The following is a 23098-nucleotide window of genomic DNA, read 5'->3' on the forward strand; positions in this document are numbered from 1 at the left end:
TCTGCGGTCTGAGTCGAGGCCCATACACACGTGCAGTTGTGCATTATGACTGGTCTGGGGATGTTGGGCTGGCGAAGCCATTTTGCAGGACTATTTGAAAAGAGCGCAAATCCCTGTGGCTATTTCTCAGAATAAATTGCCTGCTTTGCAACAGCACCACTGTCAGCAGAAAAGCTCGTAAATAATTTTGCAGCGTCCACTTGCAACCGAGCACAACCTGTGATAAATATGTGGTGAATTGGGGACTCTGGGTCTTGAGAACCTGTTGGTTAAGGTGTGTTCAAATGTATTTGTATATGTGTAGGGCATCATTTTAATTATGAAGTGAGGGAGTGTTTTTCTGTTTCACTGTTGTCAAATGCTTTGCAGCTTGTAGAGAGACAAAGTTAGGTGACCTTGATTTTACCCCAGAATTAATAATTTGCTTAATAAAAGGCAATACAATTGCTTGACCCTGTAAAGCCTGACATATAAAATTATATTCAGAAAAATATTTTCGGACTATCCTTTTCCAGACTATATATATATATATATATATATATATATATATATATATATATATATATATATATATATATATATATATATATATATATACATATACATTTAGACAAAATAAAAAATAAAAAAATCTGAAAAAAAAAGAAAAAAAAGTTGCATGTCAAATGTGATGCATTCAGCATTTATGGCTCATATAGTATAATACAGGAGAATATGAAACTCAAATCAAATCAAATGTTAATTAATCTTTATAGAAGTATAGCTGACAACTAACATAAAATGCATATATTGTCACTCTATACCTCATAATAATATGTCTTAGTTAGATAAAACTGTTATTATTAGTTTTATGATCAGAGCTTTGAGGGTTCAAAACACAATGCAATATAATAAAATGTATTCTTATGTTAAATTTATATAAATTAGTGAAGATTTCACAGCAAAGAGACACATGCAAATAGATCTTAAGGGAGACATTTTTTTTTTTATTATACTAATACGCCTTTTACAATTTACATTTTCAATAAGTTGACAGAGGGCATGTAGAAGATTCTGTACACACGTTTTTAGTTTTTTAGTTTTTTTTTTCAGCAAAGTTTTGATCATTTAGAGACCTTAGAAATGTGTATCTTAAATATGAGACAGTAGGCTTTATAAAGTTAAGATCATTAGTGAATTTGCATCTTATGAAAATAAGTGAACATGTAAAGGTTACAAATTAGTGCAAAATTATGCAATGCAAATGCCAGCATTGACTTTGAACGTGCATACCCTTTAGAAAAGTGAACCTGGGGAAAGTGTAATAGGAATATGTTAAAGTACTGAAAATCATTTTTTTTAGACACATGCTTCATAAGTGTTGCAGGTCTTGGCAGGAGTAAATTAGCTCACGATCAGTGCCAGTGACACGCAGCATTCAAAAGCAAGCAAGGTGTGAATTCGCAGGATGACGATACTCAAAAATGTGTAAAGAGAGAGAGTCTATAAGATACAAACATCTAATACTGGTAAGTCACAGATCTCTTCTGATACAGTATTGTCATGGACAGTAGAGAAACTAAAACACAAACACAAAATTACAAAATGTAACCAACCACATAATAAATAGTGTCAATTTCATAGGGGTGGTTCAAACAAAAATAATATTCTGTCTTAATTTATATATTTGTTTCAGCCATTTGTGTCCATACAATGAAGGTCAGTGGCTTCCAAAACAACTTTTGACTTATTGTACAGCAAAAAAAAAAAAAAAAAAAAAGGACTCAAAAAATTATTATAGTTATGAAACAAAAGTAAGGTGAGCAAATGATGCATTTATAAAATTGTCCAAGTTTCCTATTTAGCTTATTTTATAAACCATCACAACCCAACCAATAACACTACAAAAATAATATTATATATATATATATATATATATATATATATATATATATATATATATATATATATATATATATATATATATATATATTAGGGGTGTAACGGTTCACAAAATTCACGGTTCGGTTCGATACGATACACTGATGTCACGGTTCGGTTCGGTTCGATACGTTTTAGATACAGCAAAATGTAAAAACATCTCAACTTTTCAGAATGCCGCAAGCGCACCGCGGGTCATGTGACAAGAACTAACCAATCAGCTTCATCCTTTCCCGTAACAACGTTGAGAGCTCAGCCAAGATGAAGGAACAGCTGATCATAGTTGTATATGGATTGCAATTTTGAAATAAATTTAGTAGCAGAGCTACTGCAAGCGATTTTTAGAGCTGCAAATCCATTTATCCTTCGCTGAAATTTCCGCGTCTCATGGAGAGAGCACGTCATTGTTGCTTAGCAAAGACAGACGCCTCATGAGCGCTTCTGCCCAAGCGCTTTGGAAAGGAGGAGAAAGACGCGCTTAGCGTTTTCCATGCGTTTTTAGGCACGATATGTGAACGGCCCCTAAGGCGCTCGCTCACTCAGCACGCGCTGAAGGCTCGTTGCAAAATGTCTAATGCATTTAACAGACCAGAAATATAAGATCCTAAAATAACCAACAGGTCTGGTGTTTGGGTTGGATTCCCTGTAAGCTATAGTTTCTAAATGCTGCAGGGATAGTTTGCTGCGTGCATGTTTCTCCTTTTTTTCGTCTTTTCCCAGATAGTACTGACGCATATATCCCAGATATTCCCGCTGGTGTTTTTTTTTTTTTTTTTTTATTCCCGCTGGTGTACCCTGTCATGTTGCAGATGCGACATACCGTTGTTTTTTTATCCACCACTCTCTTGCCATCCCCATTATAGCTTAAAGGGAATCCAAAGTGCACCCAAACACCAGACCTGTTGGTTATTGGAGGATCTTCTCATTTCTAGTCTGTTAAACGCATTGGCTATTTTGCAACGAGCCTTCAGCGCGTACTGAGTGAGCGAGCGCCTGCTGAGTAGCCTAACATAAACATATAAGATGGTGTTTTTTTCTTCTTCGGGAGTGTCAGGGGCGTTGCCTGTTACGTTGTTTGGGTTATTGGGCTACCTTGTTGAACGCATATCATTATATTTCTCTCTCTCTCTCTCTTTTTTTTTTTTTTTCAAATATAATTAATTACTCCAACGAACCGTTCGGTATACATAATGCGTACCGCGTACCGAACCGAAAGCGTCGTACCGAACGGTTCAATACGAATACGCGTATCGTTACACCCCTAATATATATATATATATATATATATATATATATATATATATATATATATATATATATATATATATATATATATAATTTTTCCAGATGAATAGATCATTGCGTCTAGATGTGTCTGTGGCGAAGACCCTCATTTATTAAACAGCAGCCATTTACAGACTTGTAGCCTACAGCGCTCAACAGGGGCCGATAATTTCAGATCTGTCACTCATGATGAGTGACACGTCTTCTCCATCAAGAGCTTGTACATGGGCATAGCGCTCATTTTCCTTATGCTGATTTAAAATTATGCATAAACGAACAGCTACAGCGGATGAGCTATCAGCCAACAGGCTCTACAATATCGTGGCTCAGACAAGCTATACATTAATTCTAATGAGGTTATGTGTACAAGACCTTAACAGACGAATACAGCAACATGCTATACATTAACTGAATCAGAGGGGTTATATTTAACCCTCATTTCTGTTCTAGTGTGAATGTTTTAAAATATCTTCCTTTCCACAACATCTTCGACTGTAAAACGTACAAAAGCCTGAAATTTTTTTTGACTGAGTATCAGTGTCCATACCAACACAAATGGACAACTACACATATAGAAACATTGAAAAATAATGCCAGCACATGTGCTGTTAACTTAATTACACACACATAATATATGGCTTATTTAAACACTTAATTCTGATTGGTCAAAAACATTATTTTTTTATTTTTCATGACCACTAATTGTACACCTCACTATTGTTTATGTGCTACTTTAATTTTGCATCATTCTGCAGTCTCTTTTTGCATATGAACACAAGTTTGAATATTTAATTGAAATAGCAGTGAAAAGAAACAGTAATATTATTAAATATTATTATCATTTAAAATAAATGTTTTCAATTAAATATATTTAAAAATTTAACTTATTCCTGTGACCTATATACAGTACAGACTACAATTTTCATAGTCATGAAAATAAAGAAACTCTTTGAATCAGAAGGTGTGTCCAAACTTTTGGTCTGTACTGTGTGTGTGTGTGTGTGTGTGTGTGTGTATATATACACACACACACACACAAGCTAATAAATTAACATTACATCAGTCACAGTGCCACACTGCACAACAAACTTGCCTGTTAGCTCTGAGAGAACAAACAAACCTGTCATCACATCGCACCTCAGCAGGGCCGAACTCAGCGTGAGACCGGTAATCATAGGACAAGAACATTGATTAAAGCCCTTTGCACACAGATTCATGTAAATGTATGCGTGTTTATGGGCATTTTTAATTGGAATCAATTAAAAACACGGACCCATAGGAGTGGACTGCCACTGCTTCATCCTGAAACCTGATAATGATCACACTTTCATGCAAAACATGTGAAGTCACAGATATAACTGCGATTTAGATGGGATTTAGACTCACCTCCGGCTGGGCTGGACTCTTCTATCATTTTTCCTCCATGAGATTCTAGGTTTGGGCGATGCCCGCGGACGGCACTCCAGAGACACATCTTTCCCAACAGTCGCAATGAGCCGGACCGGGTTGGTGCTGAACACTGGAGCTGATGCTGTTTATAAAAACAAACACACGGTTCCACTTTAAAGGATTTCTTCAATCAAAAATGAAAACTCTTGTCATAAGAATATCAGTTATTTTTGTATAATGACAATGACATCAACCAAAAAAAACAAAAAAAAAACAAAAACAAAACTGTGCCATCAGCTCTTATGTTGTTTATTCTATGCAACACAACAGAGAAATTGGTATTTTTTTCTACCCAACAAGAGTATAAACCATTTTTTTTTTCTCATTTCGTTCTCATTCACTTTCATTATATTTTAAAAAGGTGATTTTGTTTGTTGTATTCTACAAGGAAATACATAATGGTTTAAAACAGGGGTCTGTAACCTTTGGCACATTTGCCAACATTGGCATTCAGAGGGATCATCATTGGCACAGGAGCAATAGGGAAAACTGCATACTGACAAGTTCCAATAATTACCCAATAATTAAAAATGGCCAAACTCCCAACTAGAGACCAGACATGCTTATAAAATGTATACACAGTACATAGAAATCTATATTTGTTATACGCAGTGCATAATTCACACACTTGCTCAATAATGTAATTTAACTGACATGGTGTGGCATGTTGGCAACTAATGGTACCGTATATGTGCATGCTTTTGTAAATATTTACATTTACACACCATTTATCTTGCCTCTTTGTACAATTCATGAAACTACTGAGCCCACAAGAGCAGTAGGAAATTATTATATGAGTGATTTTTTAATAAAATAACAGGTCTGTTTTCAGAGGCAGGGGATTTGTGGGACTCCAAAGAGAGATAAAGATTTCTGGAATGATTGTAATGAAGGCATTGCTGTCGTTCTGAATGATGGGTTCATAATTAGTAGCTTTATTGTTCTGCATGACGGTCTAACAGAAGTAAAACATTTCCAGGCAAAACGATAAAAAATAATTCAGCCCTCGACAAGCGCATTTGAAGATAATTACTGTTAAATGTCTAATTTGTCTGCGGGGAGTTTCTCAGCAAAGCTGATGCAACCGATGAGTAGAATACAACTGCAAAGTCACAGAATCAAATGCAGTTTAGTGCTGATGTTAACGCAGTGTTTGTTGATCAGGATGCTGGGGCCTAATAGGAAAATGGAGCAAACTTCCACAGGGGCCTCAAAAGTTCTTTTAAATTCTTTAAAATAAGCAAAAACTATCAAAATTCACCCAAAATCTTTCTGTAATCTGTAACTCCTAATTTTGTGTAAATGAAAAAAAAAAAAAACTAAAAAGCAAAAAAAAAAAAAAATAAATAAATAAAATAAAAGGGGTTATTATGAAAAAAGAATGTTCCATATTATCATTTTGCAAACAGTATAGGAGTATGTTCACAAGGCAAAATATTAACTGAATTTGCACAAATTAACCAGTTCATACATTTGATTTTTAATACTGTGTGTTGTTACCTCAATGACTGTTTTTATGTTTTCTGAGCACCTTTCTGAACAGTTAAACCACCCACTGCTCTTCATTCTTTAGTGACTGTATGATTTTGAGATCTGTCTTTACAATCTGAAGACAACTGAGAGACTATTACAAAAAGTGAAACATTATGCTGAAGAAGGCATCAATGAAATCTTGTTTACGAGTTTTGGCCTACAAAAAATATGGGTAACACTTTAGATCAGAAGATATATAATTATCATTAACTAAGAGTTGTCCATCAACAAACTTTAAATTACTGCTTATTGATTGTAAGCAAGGTAGTAGTTGTAGTAGTTATGTTTTTGGTATCGGGTAGGATTGTGGGATCTAGAATATGGTCATGCAGTATAAGGTTTTATGCTAATAATATATGGGTGCTAATTAGCAACAAGCTAATAGTTAACAGTGTTCCACAATCTTAAATCCAAAATATGTCATTCTATGCTCACTCAGTTCTGTATGCTCATGTTCATGTTTAAAAAGACTGCATTAAAGGCCTGAGAATTCCAAGGACATGTACTCCAGCGGATAGGGAGGACATTGTGTGATCGTATTCTGGTGAGCAGAGCTAAACACATATGGGCTAAAAGTGATGATGTCTGCAGAGCTCCTGGAGTCTTCAGGGGCCTGTAGCTACATGCTGACAGGCCTCGTCAGGAGTGTTTAGTCAAAGGTTGCATCATGTTTTTTACGGGCGACATTAGAAAAGATGACATTTTAATCTCTGCAATTGCCAAAGGGCTCCGCGATCCAGCACCCCTGGAACATGCTGAGAAAGTCGGGGCCAATGAACAACTTTTTCATGCCTGGAGTAGGGTGGGGGATATAGGGGGTGCGGTGGTTTTGCATGTCGTTGTGCTAACAAATATGTGTGTGCCTAATTTGTGTGTGACATACAGCATTTACTGGAGATTTAGTGTATGAGTTCAAGTGGGAGTTTTGACATGCATCTCTCACTGTGAATACTAATAGGTCTTTCGTACTTGACGACCCACTGCCAGTTCACTCTGTTCCACCCACTTCACTGGCCTCAAGGTTTAGAGCAGCATGGCAGTGGCACATATGCGGATGAGTCGGCCTACAGCTAGGGCTCCTTCGAATGAAGGCTTCTGTTAGCCATGTACTGTAGTATGTCACTGCAATATGTGCTCCTGTTTATAACATAGAATAGACTAAGTCACGGATGACAGCTCTCCCCATAGGCGCTGAGTAACTGAGGGATTTGCCACAAATACATACAAAAAACTAACAAACAAACATTTATTCTGACAGTCACTCCAGAGAACTAAACAAGCACTTTGGAACTGGAGGGAAATGGACCAGTGAGGGGGGATATTCAGTGAGTCACAGTCTCTCTGAAAATTATATGTTATGAGTCTAGCACTTAAAGCTTCATTAGGTAACTTTTGTAAAAATATATTTTTTACATATTTGTTAAACCTGTCATCATGTCCTGACAGTAGAATATGAGACAGATAATCTGTGAAAAAAATCAAGCTCCTCTGGGTCCTCCCAGTGGTCCTATTCCCATTTGCAGAAACCCATCGCTCCCATTAAGAAACAACCAATCAGAGCTGCGGTCCGTAACTTTGTTTGTGTTCAAAATGAAGAAAAATGTATATAATAAGCGAGTACACCATGAATCCATTTTCCAAACCGTGTTTTTAGCTTGTCCTGAATCACTAGGGTGCATCTATAATAAGTGTTTATATTCGGACTATTTTAGATTGCTTCGGGGGTAACCCAGTACCTTTGTGATTCTTCATAGACATAAACAGAGAGAAGTAGCTCCGGCTACGATGTTCTTCCGCAAGACGCAAGCAGTTCTGTTTATTAACCACTAGAGCGTCAAAAGTTACCTACCACAGTTACCTACCACATATATATATATATATATATATATATATATATATATATATATATATATATATATATATATATATATATATATATATATATATATATTCTCCTGCATTGTTTCATTAGAATACAACAATGAATCGAACATAAATGCTGTCAAAAAAAAAAAAAAGAGTCATTTGTTTTGCGTTCATCTAGTCTTAGAACGATTAGATCTCTGAGGACAAATAAATGCACATAATGGGGAATTTAAATCAAAATGACCCCCAGGAAAGTGATGAGAAGATGATAACATGCACCTTAGAATGTGTGGGGCAATCTAAGCTCACAGATAGAAAATGAGGGTGTCTCCAGTAAACATGCAATCCGAGTTTATATCGCTCCTTCGTCTTGTCCAGACATCCAGAGACTGATAGCGCTGGTATTTTCAGAGTTTTGGACAGTTTTTTGTTATTATTAACAAACAAGCTAAATCCAATCCATCATTAGCCTTTTCTTCTCAGCCCTTTCTCTTTTTTTCTCTTTTCATCTCACCAGCAGTCTTTTGTCATACTGCTGGGCTGTTTGTGACAGATCTGTCTGTGTAGTCTTCAGTTTAGCCAGTCCTCCTAACTGAATATCACCAAAGTTCCTTTATTCCTCAAATGTGCTGCCAGCAGACTTTTTAGTCTGAAAAAGCAGTCTTTTCCAGTTCAAAGAATGTAGAAATTGATTGCTACTTGGCTCTGTTTTGTCTTTGTTGCCCTTCTGCAATGACGATTTCAGGCTTCAGGATTATTCATTGTGCGTGATTGAAAGCTGCCTTGCAATTGCTGGCCAGCTCAACGATCACATAGGAAAAGAGAGAAGCGAACTTTACCAGTGGGGTTGCATTGCCTTTTCAACTTACTTAATTCTTTTCAATGTATCTTTTACTTTTTTCCCCTGCATCTGCTTTTAACTGCCTTAGCCCTGTGTGTGGTGGGCACCACTTTTCATTATTAGGAAACAAGTAAAATTATGTAGAAATGTCTTTATGAGTAAAGGTACTGGCCTTAATTTCTTTATTCAGGTTGAAGGAACATATATAAAAATATATAATTGATTTCAACAGGCCACACTCACACAGTTTATGGAGCCCATTGAATAAATGAATGAATGAATGAATGAATGAATGAATAAGTCCCCTTTTTTATAATTCAATTTAATCTTAGATAAACTACTCAATCTACTGCAATGGTAAGATTCTAGAAATAGTTATAAGGCAGTTACCTAGTATTTTGAGCTCTGCGCTGGAGTAGATGGCTCCGTACTTGTTCTCTGCGATGCACTGGTACATTCCAGAATCAGCCTGCTGTAGTCTATGAATGACAAGCTCCCCGTTCACCATTTCCACTCTGCTCTGTGGGGAGACGACAGTTGCCTTAGAACCATGTTTTCATCTGTCAGGCTCAAAGCATATTTAATGTCAATTACACATCTGCCAGAATGACTCCAGCTTGAGACCTTCATATGTCACAACTGATATGCCATTATACTACCACTGAGTTATATGTTACACATTAAATAATAGTTGAGCAAAAGTTTAAAGTCTTTAAAATATTAAACAGATTTTTCTTTTCTATAAGTGAGCTGTGTGTGTGAATGTACCTGTGAGTCGAGAGGTTCTCCGTTGCGCAGCCAGCGATACGTGGGCCTGGGCTTTCCTGTGGCTCGACACTCCCAGTGGAGCTGCTCTCCACTGTCCAGTTGAGTGTCATTTATCACGCTGATCCACTGCGGCAGAGCTGTGCCAGGAACACAGAGGAGACAAGAAGCATATGCAAGATCAGGGCTTAACTGTGAAGATGTTTTCCCCTTCAGATTTGTACTTGTCGTGCTGACATTTGCAAAAAAAAAAAGAAAAAAGAAAAAAAAAAGAATAATGTGGTATGTACCACTGAATTCATACTGACATTTTTACATTAAATTGCTATGTCTGTCATGGGCAATATAAGCAGTTGGCCTGGCTGTTAGCAGTGTTTATTCTATTTTTTTTTTTTTTTTCACAGACAAAAACAAGATGTTTACTAAACCAAAACCCAGCTTTGAATTCCAAAAACTATGATGACTAAAACTTTTTCAGCATGAAACTCCGCTGCAGTTTGCCAGTGTCACGTTGTCCTTTTGCAGAATGAATATGTATGAGAGGAACAGTGGGGAGTGTTTTCATTAAGAATGATGAGCAGAAAAGTTCTGAAAGCAGTGGACCTTTAGTGCCCAGCATGCACAGGAAAGTCTTTGAATTTACTGTGAACAAAAATACAAATAGTCAAGTGTTTAGAGGTTTGTTAAGGAGACAGGCAACATTACTCTTCGAAGCAGACTTTTTGTGAAAAATCTCAAACTTTTATTGTGAAAGAAAAAATATATTTTTTGAATAAATTTTAATTAAAACAATTTCGTCATATCATGGTGACTTGTGAGTGGATACAAAAATGCTAAAAACACAGAGAACAACCCACCATCTGCATAGCAACATTCTCAAAAACGAAAAAAGAAAAAAAGGAAACACATTTAACCCCAGAAACAAGTTAAACCACTCTTTAAACCACATAGCAACAGAAATCAACCAGAACACCCAATAAATCGAATAACAACAAGAAAAATGTAATCCAATTTCAAGATGCACTTTACTGATCACCGTTTGCTTAGAAGTACAAACATAATGGGAGGAAAGTAAAAAGTAATATAATATATTTTTAATACAAATCAATTAGCCAGCACATGGCAATTAGTGCTGTGCAAAAAATTGAATTCGATTTTCATGCGCATCTCATCAGTAAAGACGCTCCTGTAATTAGAAGTATATCTCCAGCATGTGCGTTCAGATCAGGGTTGCCAGGTCTTCACAACAAATCCTGCCCAGCTGCTTCCCAAAATTAGTCCAAAACTAGCCCAAGCGCGTTTCCAGGAGGTTTCACGATAAAATTGCTTTGCGGGGTTAAAATATAAGTTTTTTGGCAGGGTTGCCTTTGTAAAATTTGCATTTTAGGGGCTAAATATCACGTTATTGGTATTGGGGTCACTTCAACCCGCGGACATGAAAAACAACCGCAGACTTAGCAACACTGGTTCAGGTGGAGCGTCAGTTACTACAAAGAGCCGTCTACCGATAAACTGACACAATAAAAGCTTTAAAAATAGACAAAGAATCGCCTGCGATTTTAAAATCAATTTTGTGTAGATTGTCAGTGAATTACAGCTCTGTGTAGTAAATGCCAACCAGTGTTGCCAAGTCTGTGGTTGTTTGTCATGTAGGCGGGTTGAAGCAACGAGAGCAATAACGTGATATTTAACCCCTAAAATGCAAATTTTACCAAGGCAACCCTGCCGACAAACGTATATTTTAACCCCAGGAAGCTAATTTTTATCGGGGAACCTCCTGGAAATTGGGCTAGTTTTGGACTATTTTTTAGAACCAACTGTGCCTCATTTGTTGTGAAAACCTGGCAACCCTTATCTGAACGCACATGCTGGAGATATACTTTTAATTACAGGAGCGTCTTTACTGATGGGATGCGCATGAAAATCGCATTCAGGGTTTTGCACAGCCCTACATGTCAGCAGTCATCTTTCTATTCAAATGACACTCCCAGTGAGATATCAAACTGCTTTGTATAACTGTCAACACATATTTTGTCAATTTCATAAAACTGAGAGGAAAGAAGAGAGGTGAAGGTAACGTCTGGACAAGGGCTCCTTGAGTTACAGCTCTTGGACATGGTAACAAAACATACTGCTTCCCACAATCCACACCACTCTTCCACACTCTGGACCCACGGCGGGGACAATAGTGGCAGGCTGCAGGCTTGGGGAGGATGCACACCCCTGCCCGTCTGCAGCCCCCGATTAGTTGCTCACCCAGAACACGCATGTTGATCTGCAGCTGCTGCACGTGACATATAAGTCACATGAGCTGAGGCTTTGAAAGAGAAACTCGCTGAAGGCAAGCCTTCAATCACATCTGTCAAGAAAAAAAAGGGGCTTACAGACTGAATAAGGTGTATGCAAATTGTAAGAGCAGATGTATGTCTAGAATACAGTCTGCAGGTGAAGGCAGAAGCTGTGTGCCTCCTTCAAGAGCATTTTCAAGTTTGACAGTTGAGGAAAAAGTAATACGTTTTTATTTAAATAAACACATGCTGATTTTTTACTGGCAAACACCTCTTAAAACCAGTTTAAAAATGTAAAGGACTTTTCTTGCTGACTTCCACGTACTATAGCAGTTCATAATGTCATTGATCATGAAAGACCAAATTCTTCATTAACTCGTTGTTGACTTTGGTTTTCATGTATTCTTTTTACTCATGGTTTTAATGTCATAACTTAGATTTCTGAAGCGGTGTTAAGTTTAATTTTCATTAATGGTCTGGGTAGACTAGGAAGTGACTTCTCCTTACAAATATTTAAGTATTGTCTTTTGATCAAGGGACTTCATTTATTTACAGCATTTAGAGGGACTTTGCTGGTAGAAAGTAGATGTTATATTCCAGAATAGAGTCAGACCTGACAGAAAGACTCATAGTATTCACTTGTAAGCACTTTGTGGCTTTGTGACCGGGAAATGGAGGTTAAACGTGAAGTTCACTCTCCTACTCAAAATAACTGGATGAAATCAGTCTGAAAAAAAAAAAAAAAAAAAAGTCTGTGTGCATCATACACTATGCTATTTTCTGGGAAATCGGTCAATTCTAGCTGCCCAAAATATGTAGATTGGCTATGATGTTTGACATCAAGTGTTGACACTTCCAACCTGTAAATCAGAGCAAAATGGGGTGAAGTTTAGCATTATATTTCAGCCTTAAAAATTAATAACTAAACTACAGTATAGTGGCATGCACACCATGGGGAAATAATATAATGTTTACTGTATGTGTGTGATCTGCCGTATTAAATATTCAAGCTCTTTAAAATCTGTTTTTAAAAGTCAATCTTTCATCAGCTGCTAAAAATCATTCTGAAAGCGCTTACAATAATATTGTTCCTCTGTGTCATTATTATTTTAGCTTTAATGTGTATTTAGCTATTCTCATTAGAATAATAACAATTGCCAAAACGTTACAGTTATCCTTATACTTATTGTTATTGGTAGATATTCAGCAGATGCTGACTTGCATTTTACGAATCACCCAGCACCATAGTTTTATCTATAAAAAAAAAAAAAATTCTACAAAAATTGTAGAAAATAGTCACCTACATCCTGGATGGCCTGAAGGTGCTTTTTTGAGGTGAACTATCCCTTCAACAGTTCTACTCTGAAACACTTTAAGATTCATGAAGAGTGGCAGGACAGTTCATCACATGCATGTACTGAAATACTGACAACAGAGAGAACACAATAAAAGTATATTTGGACATTGTTGTGACGGATAAGACAAACAGTTGTTATTATGTCAAGCTTTGTTCAGCCAGAGTGTGTGATGAATCATAGATCCCAGTGACAGTCATAAACATCTTAAAACCAGGTTTTCATAAAATCACTGAGACAGTGCATTCATCTTGTGGCCCACTGATACACTTACTTTTATGACATAACGCACTTCATCTAAGTCACAAACCCTATCGAACGGATAAGGAGAGAGGAGTCTGCGAAAGATGAATGGAGGTCCCAGATGCCTGTATTAGGCCCCTATCAAAGCTATATGGCTGGTCAGGGGAAATATGTGGGTCAAAAAATACAGCATGTTCAACTAGACAAGCAAGAATAATGATAAAATAACCCCTAAAATTTAATAGGACAAAAGTCCTCTGAGTACCGAGCCATTTTGTCCTCGCAAAACTTTGACAAAAATGTAAGCTGGCCAACTTTGCTTAAATTTATACCTTCTGTCATAAAGTCCAGTCATAATTATGCAAAAGAGAGTGCGTGTATGCCCAGTAGAATAATTTATGAAGGAACCTAATCAGAAATGGACACAGCGGATACTGTTCCCACACTACTGCAACACATCACTTCAAAGCCTTTTTTTACAAATAGCTCTTATATTTTTACATTTTCTGAAGAAAATGTGAGTAGTGCTCGTCCACTCAAAACTAGGGGTGTTCTGGGTCATTGTTAAAGGGTTCTGGGATGTGGATGGATGTTATAAAAAAGCCCTGCCACTGGAGACCCACTGTACTACAGAGTTTAGCTCCAGCCCTAATCAAACCAACCCTGAAGCAGCTAATCAAGGTCTTCAAGATTGCTTGAAAATCATACATCAGCGAGGTGTGTTGAAGCAACTTGGAAATAAACATGGTAGAAGAGTCTGTCTTTAGGAGTAGGATTGAAGACTTCCACAGTAAAGCCCATCCTCAAATTCCTGCAATTCAGAGATCAGCAACTCCAGTCCTGGACTGCCAATGTCATGTAGATTCTAGCTCCATGCCTAATCAAGCGCACATGTCTATAGTTTTCTAGTAATCCTGAAGACTTTGATTAGATTTTTAAGGTATGTTTTATTGGGGATAGAGCTAAACTCCTAGCAGCCCTTCTGGACTGTAGTTGCCCACACCTGGTTTGGTCTCTAGATATTGCTTCTTCAACGTAAGTCTTTGGAAGAAATCATTAGTCCAATCAAAATAACAAAAAATAGCACATTGTCCCTTAATAAGCCAGCTGATTTGAGACATCATTCTAGACTGTAGGATAAACCTGCTTTGGCTTTCACCATCATCAATCCCCCACTTGCTCATATACATTTATTCGCTTTTGTTGCAACTTACAAATAAATTAAAATTTTTTGGTAATGCTTTATTTTTAAGACATCATTCTCAGTATTAAATAGCATGCATATTATTAGCATATTGGCTGGTAATTAGTGTTAATAAAGCACAAATAAACTGTTCACACTAAGGATAATAACTGTAAAAATAACGATAAAGAATCATTCCCAATATTAAAGAATAGCAGAGTCCACACCAAAGCTATAACGATAAAGGCGAAACTATATAGCTGAAATCACTTTCAGAACTATTTTATTTTTCCAGCTGATGAAAAACATTTTCAGCCAATATTTTATATCCCTTAATCCTACCCCTTACCTAAACTTAACAGCTACCTTACAAACTATAATTCAGCAGCAGATCAGGAGGATACGAGTCGCAGTTAATAGTTAATCGTGAGAACTGAACCTTGAAATCAAGTGTGACCAAAATGTCCTTTTTAATGATCTGGTTGCACAGTTCTTCAGAAGCAGAGCTGTACTCACTGTAGACTTGGAGGTGTCCTCTGAAGGCAGTGCCTCCTCTGTTGTTCTCAGCTTTACATTCGTAACTCCCAGAATCCTCTAGCTGGATGTTGGGGATCTCCAGAACAGCCTGTGATTTGCGCAGACGGGCTTTTTTTGGGATGTTTCCACTCATCTTTCTCCAGGTGATGGTGGGGACAGGACTGATAACACATAAAAAAATATAATAATTATATATATATATATATATATATATATATATATATATATATATATATATATATATATATATATATACACACATATATATATATATACACATATATATATATATATATATATACACATATATATATATATATATATATATATATATATATATATATATATATATGTATATATATATATATACACACACACATATATATATATATATATATATATATATATATATATATATATATATATATATATATATATATATATATTTCAAAGAGAAAAGTTTCTGAGTTTTTGTTAAAACTCTGGTTCGATTCGTAAACCCTGGCACATTTTTATTACGTTGAACTAGGTACGTATTGCTGTGTTTTTATTATGTTGCTTCTGGCATGTATTACGGCAGTTCAGAATTCAAATATACGGGGACTGTCGCTAAAAGTTAATGCTCTATTGTGTTGGAAATATGCCCTACACCAAACCCGAACCTAAACCTTTCTGATAGTGTTAACAAATTCAAAACTGCATTTGTTGATAAGACCATGCCATTTTAACTTCCTTATACGTAGATTTAAAGCACTCTGTTGAACCGTGGTTACATGGGATTCAAACCAGAGCTCATCACTTCTCAAGTACATCTCCTTACTCTGTGAGCTACCGAAAAAACCTACCACCTATGAAAAACCCATAGATATCAAGGTGGATATGTGCGATGTTAACATTTAAAAGCATCAGCTTTTAAGTACTTATTGGTACGTATTTCACGTATCGCTAAAAAGTGCACCCAGGTTCATTTATGCAACGAGACCAGCTAGGAATATCAACTAGCATGACTTTAACTCAACCAATTGTGTGATTCTAGAGTTGGGATCTGTCTGACCATCCAAATGTGGCTTAGGGGAGTGTTCAGAAAACCTTTTTGAAAACCTGTCATTATTTTTTACAATAGAGCTTTTTATTTATTTATTTTTTCTCCTGGAAATATTTATTTTGCAGTGCTTCATGGGAGTGGGCGTCACTGCTGAATTCCAATGAATGCCAGTAAATTGACAAGATTTTAAAGGTAACAGCAACCTCTCTGTTTGTTAGATGAGCTCTTCGGGATGTACAGTAGATTATTTCCTTACCAGGAGTTCGGCTTTTACACACAATTGTATTTTTAAACAGTGTTGAAATCATTGTGACTTGTGGCTTTAACAGAGGCGTAAATCATCCCCTAACAACATCACGAAACTCAGCTGTTTTGTTACAATCTATCTCGCGATGCTTGCAGTGTAAAAACTATATACTTCATCTCAGAAAAAAGCACTTTCTAAAAGCAGTTCCTTTATCTCTGCCCAAAATGTGTATCTGTGCTAATTTGTAAAGCTGATACCGTGGTCTTTTTGAAAGTACGAACAGGACAATCTGATATGACAGCACTCTGTAAGTGGCTTTTTTGTACAGGGTAACACAATAAATGTCTAGATAGCTGTGTAGATAAGCAGTATTTGTACACTGCCATCCATCCCTATTTGTGGCTGCAGCGGGCGTGTGATATGACCTCGTAGGTGCGGCACCCGTGCGTAGATAACCCGCTCTATCAGACACAATCAGCACTGCTACATAGTGACAGCTCCATTTCACAGCTTTCCAACAATGGAAATGTGACGCCGAGAAAAACCAAGACACTGGCATCAATCATCCGCAGGCCCATCGATAAAAACTTCACATTTCTGAGTCCTTTGTCCCGCTACATCCGCTTAAATTGTACAAGGACATTTATCCACACAGGATGAAATTTCTGTCCTGTCAGTTTAAATCATGGTGGATCTATGCTAAAACTCATGGGGTCTTTATAAAGTTGTAGAACAAACATTTTGTCTTCAGTGATTTAATCACATAATGTCATTTCAGAGATCAAGTGAATTGGTAGGTGTGGATATTTTTTGTATGTCTCATTGAATTACTAATAAAGCAAATAGTTCTGGTTTTGAAAGTAAAAAAAAATAAAAAAAATAAATAAAAACTAATCCTTATTATAATGATAATGCGAATAATAATAATAATAATAATAATAATAAAAGTGCAGTTGATTATGTTTATGTGGCCAAAAAGTACGATGAAATTCTGATTGCTTCAAAACAGAATAGCAGACTACTTACATACAATGCATATAATTATTAGTTAGCACTGTATATTTACAAATAATTTCTCAGTAGGACATTATTTAACCATTTTATAATCAGAACTCTGTAGTTTCTATTATAGGATGCAAACATATAATAAAATGCAAAACTATGATGATTAAGAGATGTGCAAATGTTCAGTCTAATATAAAAAAAAAACAAAAAAAATAGAAAAAACACGTGTGTGTGTGTATGTCTGTGTATGTGTAAAAGTCTTTAATTAAGGCCATTATGTGAATCAATTCAATGTAATTCAGATTTCCCTTGCAAATGCACAATACCACTCCAATAAATTCCCATAAGTAAAAGTTAACATTCATATTCTTTATCTATCCATGAAAATGTTCAAGAGCAAATCATTGGAATAATAAAAAAAATCATAACAAAATATCTAACCATTATTTCTTAAGTGGTGTGAGAAGAACCATCCAGAAAGGTTACACCTTCAACAAAATGCCAGCATGCATGAAAGCGGCCTCTATCGTAGCCTCGGTAACATTTTCGGCACCAGACACATTCACCATTATAAGCTGGAAGTTTGCCTTTGAAAGTACGGTACAATGCCGTTTTGGGAAGATCTCCCGAGCTGCTGACAAAAAAACGTTCTTGCCTTTTTCCTGCACACAAGGCCAAGCCCTTAGTCGCCCAGACTGTTAGGTTGTCATACATACTGAGTGACAGCATTAGACTAAAAGTAATTCTTTGTTCAGTTTAGTTCCTTACAAAGAGTGCCATTTTCCAATAATGTGCACTGATAAATCATTTATTTGTGGGTAAGGAGGTGCAAGGCCTAAAGTTCACCGCAGGATTCGCTATCAGCACTAAATGAGCTGTAAGCGAAGAGAAGGACCATTAATGAGATCTCCGTGATTTCTCCATTCACTGAGCAGCGAGCTAAAAGTTTGTAAAGTTTAATTGAACTAAGAGAGAGCAGCCAAAAAGAATGCATAGATTAATGTCTAGGTTTAAGTAATGACTTATTATCCTAATGTGGATAATTAATTGTAAACAACATTTCCTCACAAAAGGGTCCTTGAAGGCACTGTAAACAATTACTGGGCCCTTAGAACAGTTTGGCTTAGAATGTGTTTGCGCTTCATAGGCTTTGCATTTGAATTATTCATTACAAATAACAAACGCAAATAGAATTACAGCACGATGACACTGGATTATGTATTTAAAATGCAGAATTGCATTTCCTTTATGCAAAACATCCTATCAAGTTTTGTTAAGCTACAAACTGAGAATACAAAAGAAAGTTCTACAGAATTTAAACAAAAAAAGTAAAGCAGATAATAATGCAAAACCAAAAAATATAAATAGATAGATTGTTGTTGTAATTATTATTATTATATTTGACAGACAGCACTGGAAACCTTTCATTTTGAACATATATCTGTTGTTTAGGGGAAATATTTTGCTTGAAAAATACCTCTTTCATGAACAGTTTGTCATATTAACGTATTCAGTGATATCAATAATCTCCCAAAACCATTCAAATCAATGAACCACTCCATCCTAAACATCAACTTCTACATTTACCGATACAATATCTAAGCAGTCTTTTTTATTATTATTATTCTATAGAAACAGCTCTACATAAAAAAAAAGAGGTTAGCATGTCAGATGGCCACCTTATATTTAAAACAAACCCTAAGTTGTGGCAGCTATTCCTCCTCAAGGAAAAACATAGAGTATCTTTATGTGTAAGTGAGCAGGATGGCATGGCGAAGCACATCTTAAGCATATGGAAAAAAATACTCCTTGCTCCATCATTTTGCTGAATGTCAGAGTGCTTTTCTGCCTTCTGGCTGTGGGTCTGTATTGGCTACTTTCATTTCTCTGTGTGCTATCCTTGACCATATGTGAACAGAAGAGATATTAAAAGCATCCTCCAAATAATGGCATGAACAGACTCTCAAATCGCTCTCCTCCCTCGCAACCCCTGGCCCTAACCCTCTGCCCTCACCCTACAACTATTACAAGAATATTCAGCTCCGAGGGTCAGAATCTTAGTGCTGTTTCTACAACAATCACAACAAAACTGCAACTATATCAGTCATGGCACAGAGTTCAGTACTTGTGGAGAGCCCATTTAACAGCACAGCAGAGTTAGGAGTAAAAATAACTATCCTCCTGGTACCATCTCATCTCTGGAGGATGCATTCTGCTTTATTCTAAAAAGAAAGTGGTTTGACTGGTTAAATTGGCCGCAATTAGGATTATTAATGATTCCAATAGCAAAAGAGGTGCATCAAGGGGGCGACGGTGCATGTTCTGCCTTTGTGTGATAGAAAGGCACCTTCAGGTGGCACAATGTCAGGAAGCGGTCTGAGTGGGGGTGGGTTGATTATGCCAACATACTTACTTCCCAAGGGCAAAGCACTCAAGCCGCACTGTGATGCCTTTTGCTGCCAGTACCGTCTGGGGAAAATGTGCTTCAATTTTGGGCTCGTACTCCCCCATCACTCCTAAAAAACAAAACGTAAGACACTCAAAAAGGTATGTTTACATATAGATTTGACCATATATGATGGCGTGACACTAAATGGAAGCTCAGCATCAAATGAGTGCTAATTAACATACTTATGCCACGCAACCAAAAAAAATAAATAAATAAATAAATAAATACATTTGTTAAAAAAAAAAAACAGGAAAAAGTCTTCTGGCCCAAACCAGATTGAGCCATATTCCATAAAACTGCTGCAAACTTAATTGCTGATCCTTTTTCCTCTATTTTTAATCTTAGTCTATACAGTGGTTCTGTCCCCAAATCATGAAAATCTGCATTTGTCCTCCCATTAAAAAAAGTGGAGACCCGTCAGCCTTAGACAATTATCGACCAATCTCCAGACTATCTGTCTTGGCTAAATTGTTTGAGTCTCTAATAAATGAGCAACTAAAACATTTTTTTAGCTGACAACTGTATTTAAAGTCCCACTCAATCTGGTTTCCAGCAAGGACACAGTACAATTACGGCTGTAACCTCTGTTATGAATGATATTGTTAATGCTTTAGATGACACAAAGTCTTGTGCTGCTTTATTTATTGACTTATCTGAAGCATTCGACACTGTTGACCATTATCTTCTTCTGCAAAGATTGCAAAACATAGGTTTTAGTAGCAATGTGCTAAATTGTTTTTTCTAATTACTTGAGTGGTAGAACTCAGTGTGTGGCATTAGATAACTGTACTTCATCCCTGCTAGAAGTAAAAATGGGTGTCCCTCAAGGATCAGATTTGGGCCCCATTTTATTTCAGAACAAGTTAGGTTTTTATTTTAGATTAAATAAGTGCTTTCCTTATTCAGTAAGGAAAAGGTTGGTGCAGAGCACATCTTTATCAGTTTATCAGCACTCTGTATGAAACTGTACAATGGTCATCCCTCTCCCTCAGAAGGAAAATCCATTTATTGCTTTTTATTATTATAACACTAATGGGTAAATTACCCATCTATATTTCAAATTTGTTTATTTACCAAAATAGAGTTTACAGGACAGGTTCGTCAAAGAAAATACTATCAATTACTCCATCAACAAAAACAGCCATGGTTAAAAAAAAAAAAAAAAAAAAAAAGCTTTCTCATCATATGCACCAAATGCCTGGAATGAACTCCAAAAACACTTTAAATCTAGTATCACTTCCATCTATTAATACTTTTAATACCTTTTAAAGTTAACTCTGACTGAACATTGCAATTATTTTTAATTAGGTATCTTATACAATTGTATGTTTCTATTTGCTGACGTTAATGTCTTGTTTTGTTTTCTAGTATGTATTGTGCATAGAGATTTGATCAGTCATGTATATATATATATATATATATATATATATATATATATATATATATATATATATATATATATATATATACTGCATAGGAATAATAAAAATACACACACCGTGGTGTGTCAACTTTCTATCAGACAGAAGAGAGTGCAAGAAAGTATTTGTATCTGTGTATTTATACTACTACTGAAACTGTTTCAAATTTTTCACTATCAATATGTAATCAAAAATCTCTAATGTTGACAGCACTAGCATACATTTATGGTGATGAAGCTCTTATGAAGACTCCCCCATGTACAACTGACATTGACTTGCATTTCATATCCTGCAGAGATCTTATCGCACTTCATGTGTCCCTGACCACCTCCAAATGTGGTTGTAGTGATCCGGTCAATGTGTCTTGAGTGAATTTACACCTGACTTTTAATACTGTCTGATTGTGATCCCCTTTCTGAAGTGAACAGGCATGTTAAAAGCCTTTAAGTTATTTTATACTGAGATACGGTAGCTGTGCAACACCCGACTCTATGGGGCAGCACACCTCTAAATATCTCAGGTTGTAGGTGTTGGATCAGCACATTACTCACACCTTTTGGCCCTCTCACATGAAATTCCACCTTGGCATCTTCCCGGTTGCTTTTGGAAGCCCATACTCATTAATTAAAACTTGTGACAGAAAGCTTGTGCTTCTCGTGCACTGGGCTCATGTTTTATTTTTTCTTTCAATCCATGTAGGTGCTTTGTAGGTTTAGCAGAGGCCTGAGGTGCTCTTATATGATGGATTACACTGTGCATGAGGACTCTATCGCCTGCAATATCCAGAGCAGCTGCTCTAGAACATTGACCTCACAATCAATAGTGCAACAACCCAAGAAATTTTATAAATGTGACAACTGCACATATAGCAGCCCCAAAAGGTCCATGCACACTTTAGCCACACTTAAACAGATGTATTTGCATTAGATTACATAGCAACAAATCCAATAAAATAATAATATGTAATAATATATGAAATGAAGATCACCATTTTATAGCTTTGTAGTATATGTTTTGTCCCACAACACAAAACAGCAAAGTTCTGATCATATACTAAGCATTTAAATATCATCTTAATAGGACATACAATTGGGAAATATAGATTAACAACTGCTATTTATTTATAGTAGTCTGCTATACTCCTACAAAGATCTCATTGATTTACATTACAAGCTATTAGAATTTCATTTATAATTTGGCCATATAAAATATCAGCAACTGCACCAAATTGTATGTTTTTGCTCTTGAATAAAACTGAGACGTATGAGCTCCCCATTCTCCTATAACATACTGTACAATAAATCTAGAGATTTATAGATTTAAAGGGGGGGTGAAATGCTCGTTTTCACTCAATATCCTGTTAATCTTGAGTACCTATAGAGTAGTACTGCATCCTTCATAACTCCAAAAAGTCTTTAGTTTTATTATATTCATAAGAGAAAGAAAGTCTGTACCGATTTTTCCCGGAAAAACATGACAGACTGGAGGCGTGACGTGTGGGCGGAGCTAAAGAATCACGAGCGCCAGTAGGCTTTTGCGTTGAGAGCGTTTGGAAGCTGTGACATTACTGTGAGGACAAAACAAACCAAAACAAACCATGGCTAACAGTCAGATTCAGCCGTTTATTTATGATCCAGAATCAGATCCAGAGGCTGAAACTGAACGAG

At 36.2% G+C, this 23098-nt stretch overlaps 1 protein-coding gene across 1 annotated transcript in view; it reads right to left on the reverse strand.

Moving 5' to 3' along the window:
* The window catches only part of LOC127934470 (contactin-5-like), a gene marked incomplete at its 3' end in the record, with an annotated part of 155110 nt that overhangs the window by 26344 nt on the left and 105668 nt on the right, over positions 1-23098 (reverse strand). Inside the window, exons 8-12 of the mRNA XM_052531884.1 lie at positions 19975-20077; positions 15244-15425; positions 9662-9798; positions 9284-9413; positions 4591-4735 (exon numbers count right to left, since the gene is read on the reverse strand). Of these exons, the coding sequence (XP_052387844.1) occupies positions 4591-4735; positions 9284-9413; positions 9662-9798; positions 15244-15425; positions 19975-20077 (697 nt within the window). The remainder of the gene's footprint in view (positions 1-4590; positions 4736-9283; positions 9414-9661; positions 9799-15243; positions 15426-19974; positions 20078-23098) is intronic.

This window comes from Carassius gibelio, chromosome A18, assembly GCF_023724105.1.
Source record: "Carassius gibelio isolate Cgi1373 ecotype wild population from Czech Republic chromosome A18, carGib1.2-hapl.c, whole genome shotgun sequence".
Classification (NCBI taxonomy): domain Eukaryota; kingdom Metazoa; phylum Chordata; class Actinopteri; order Cypriniformes; family Cyprinidae; genus Carassius; species Carassius gibelio.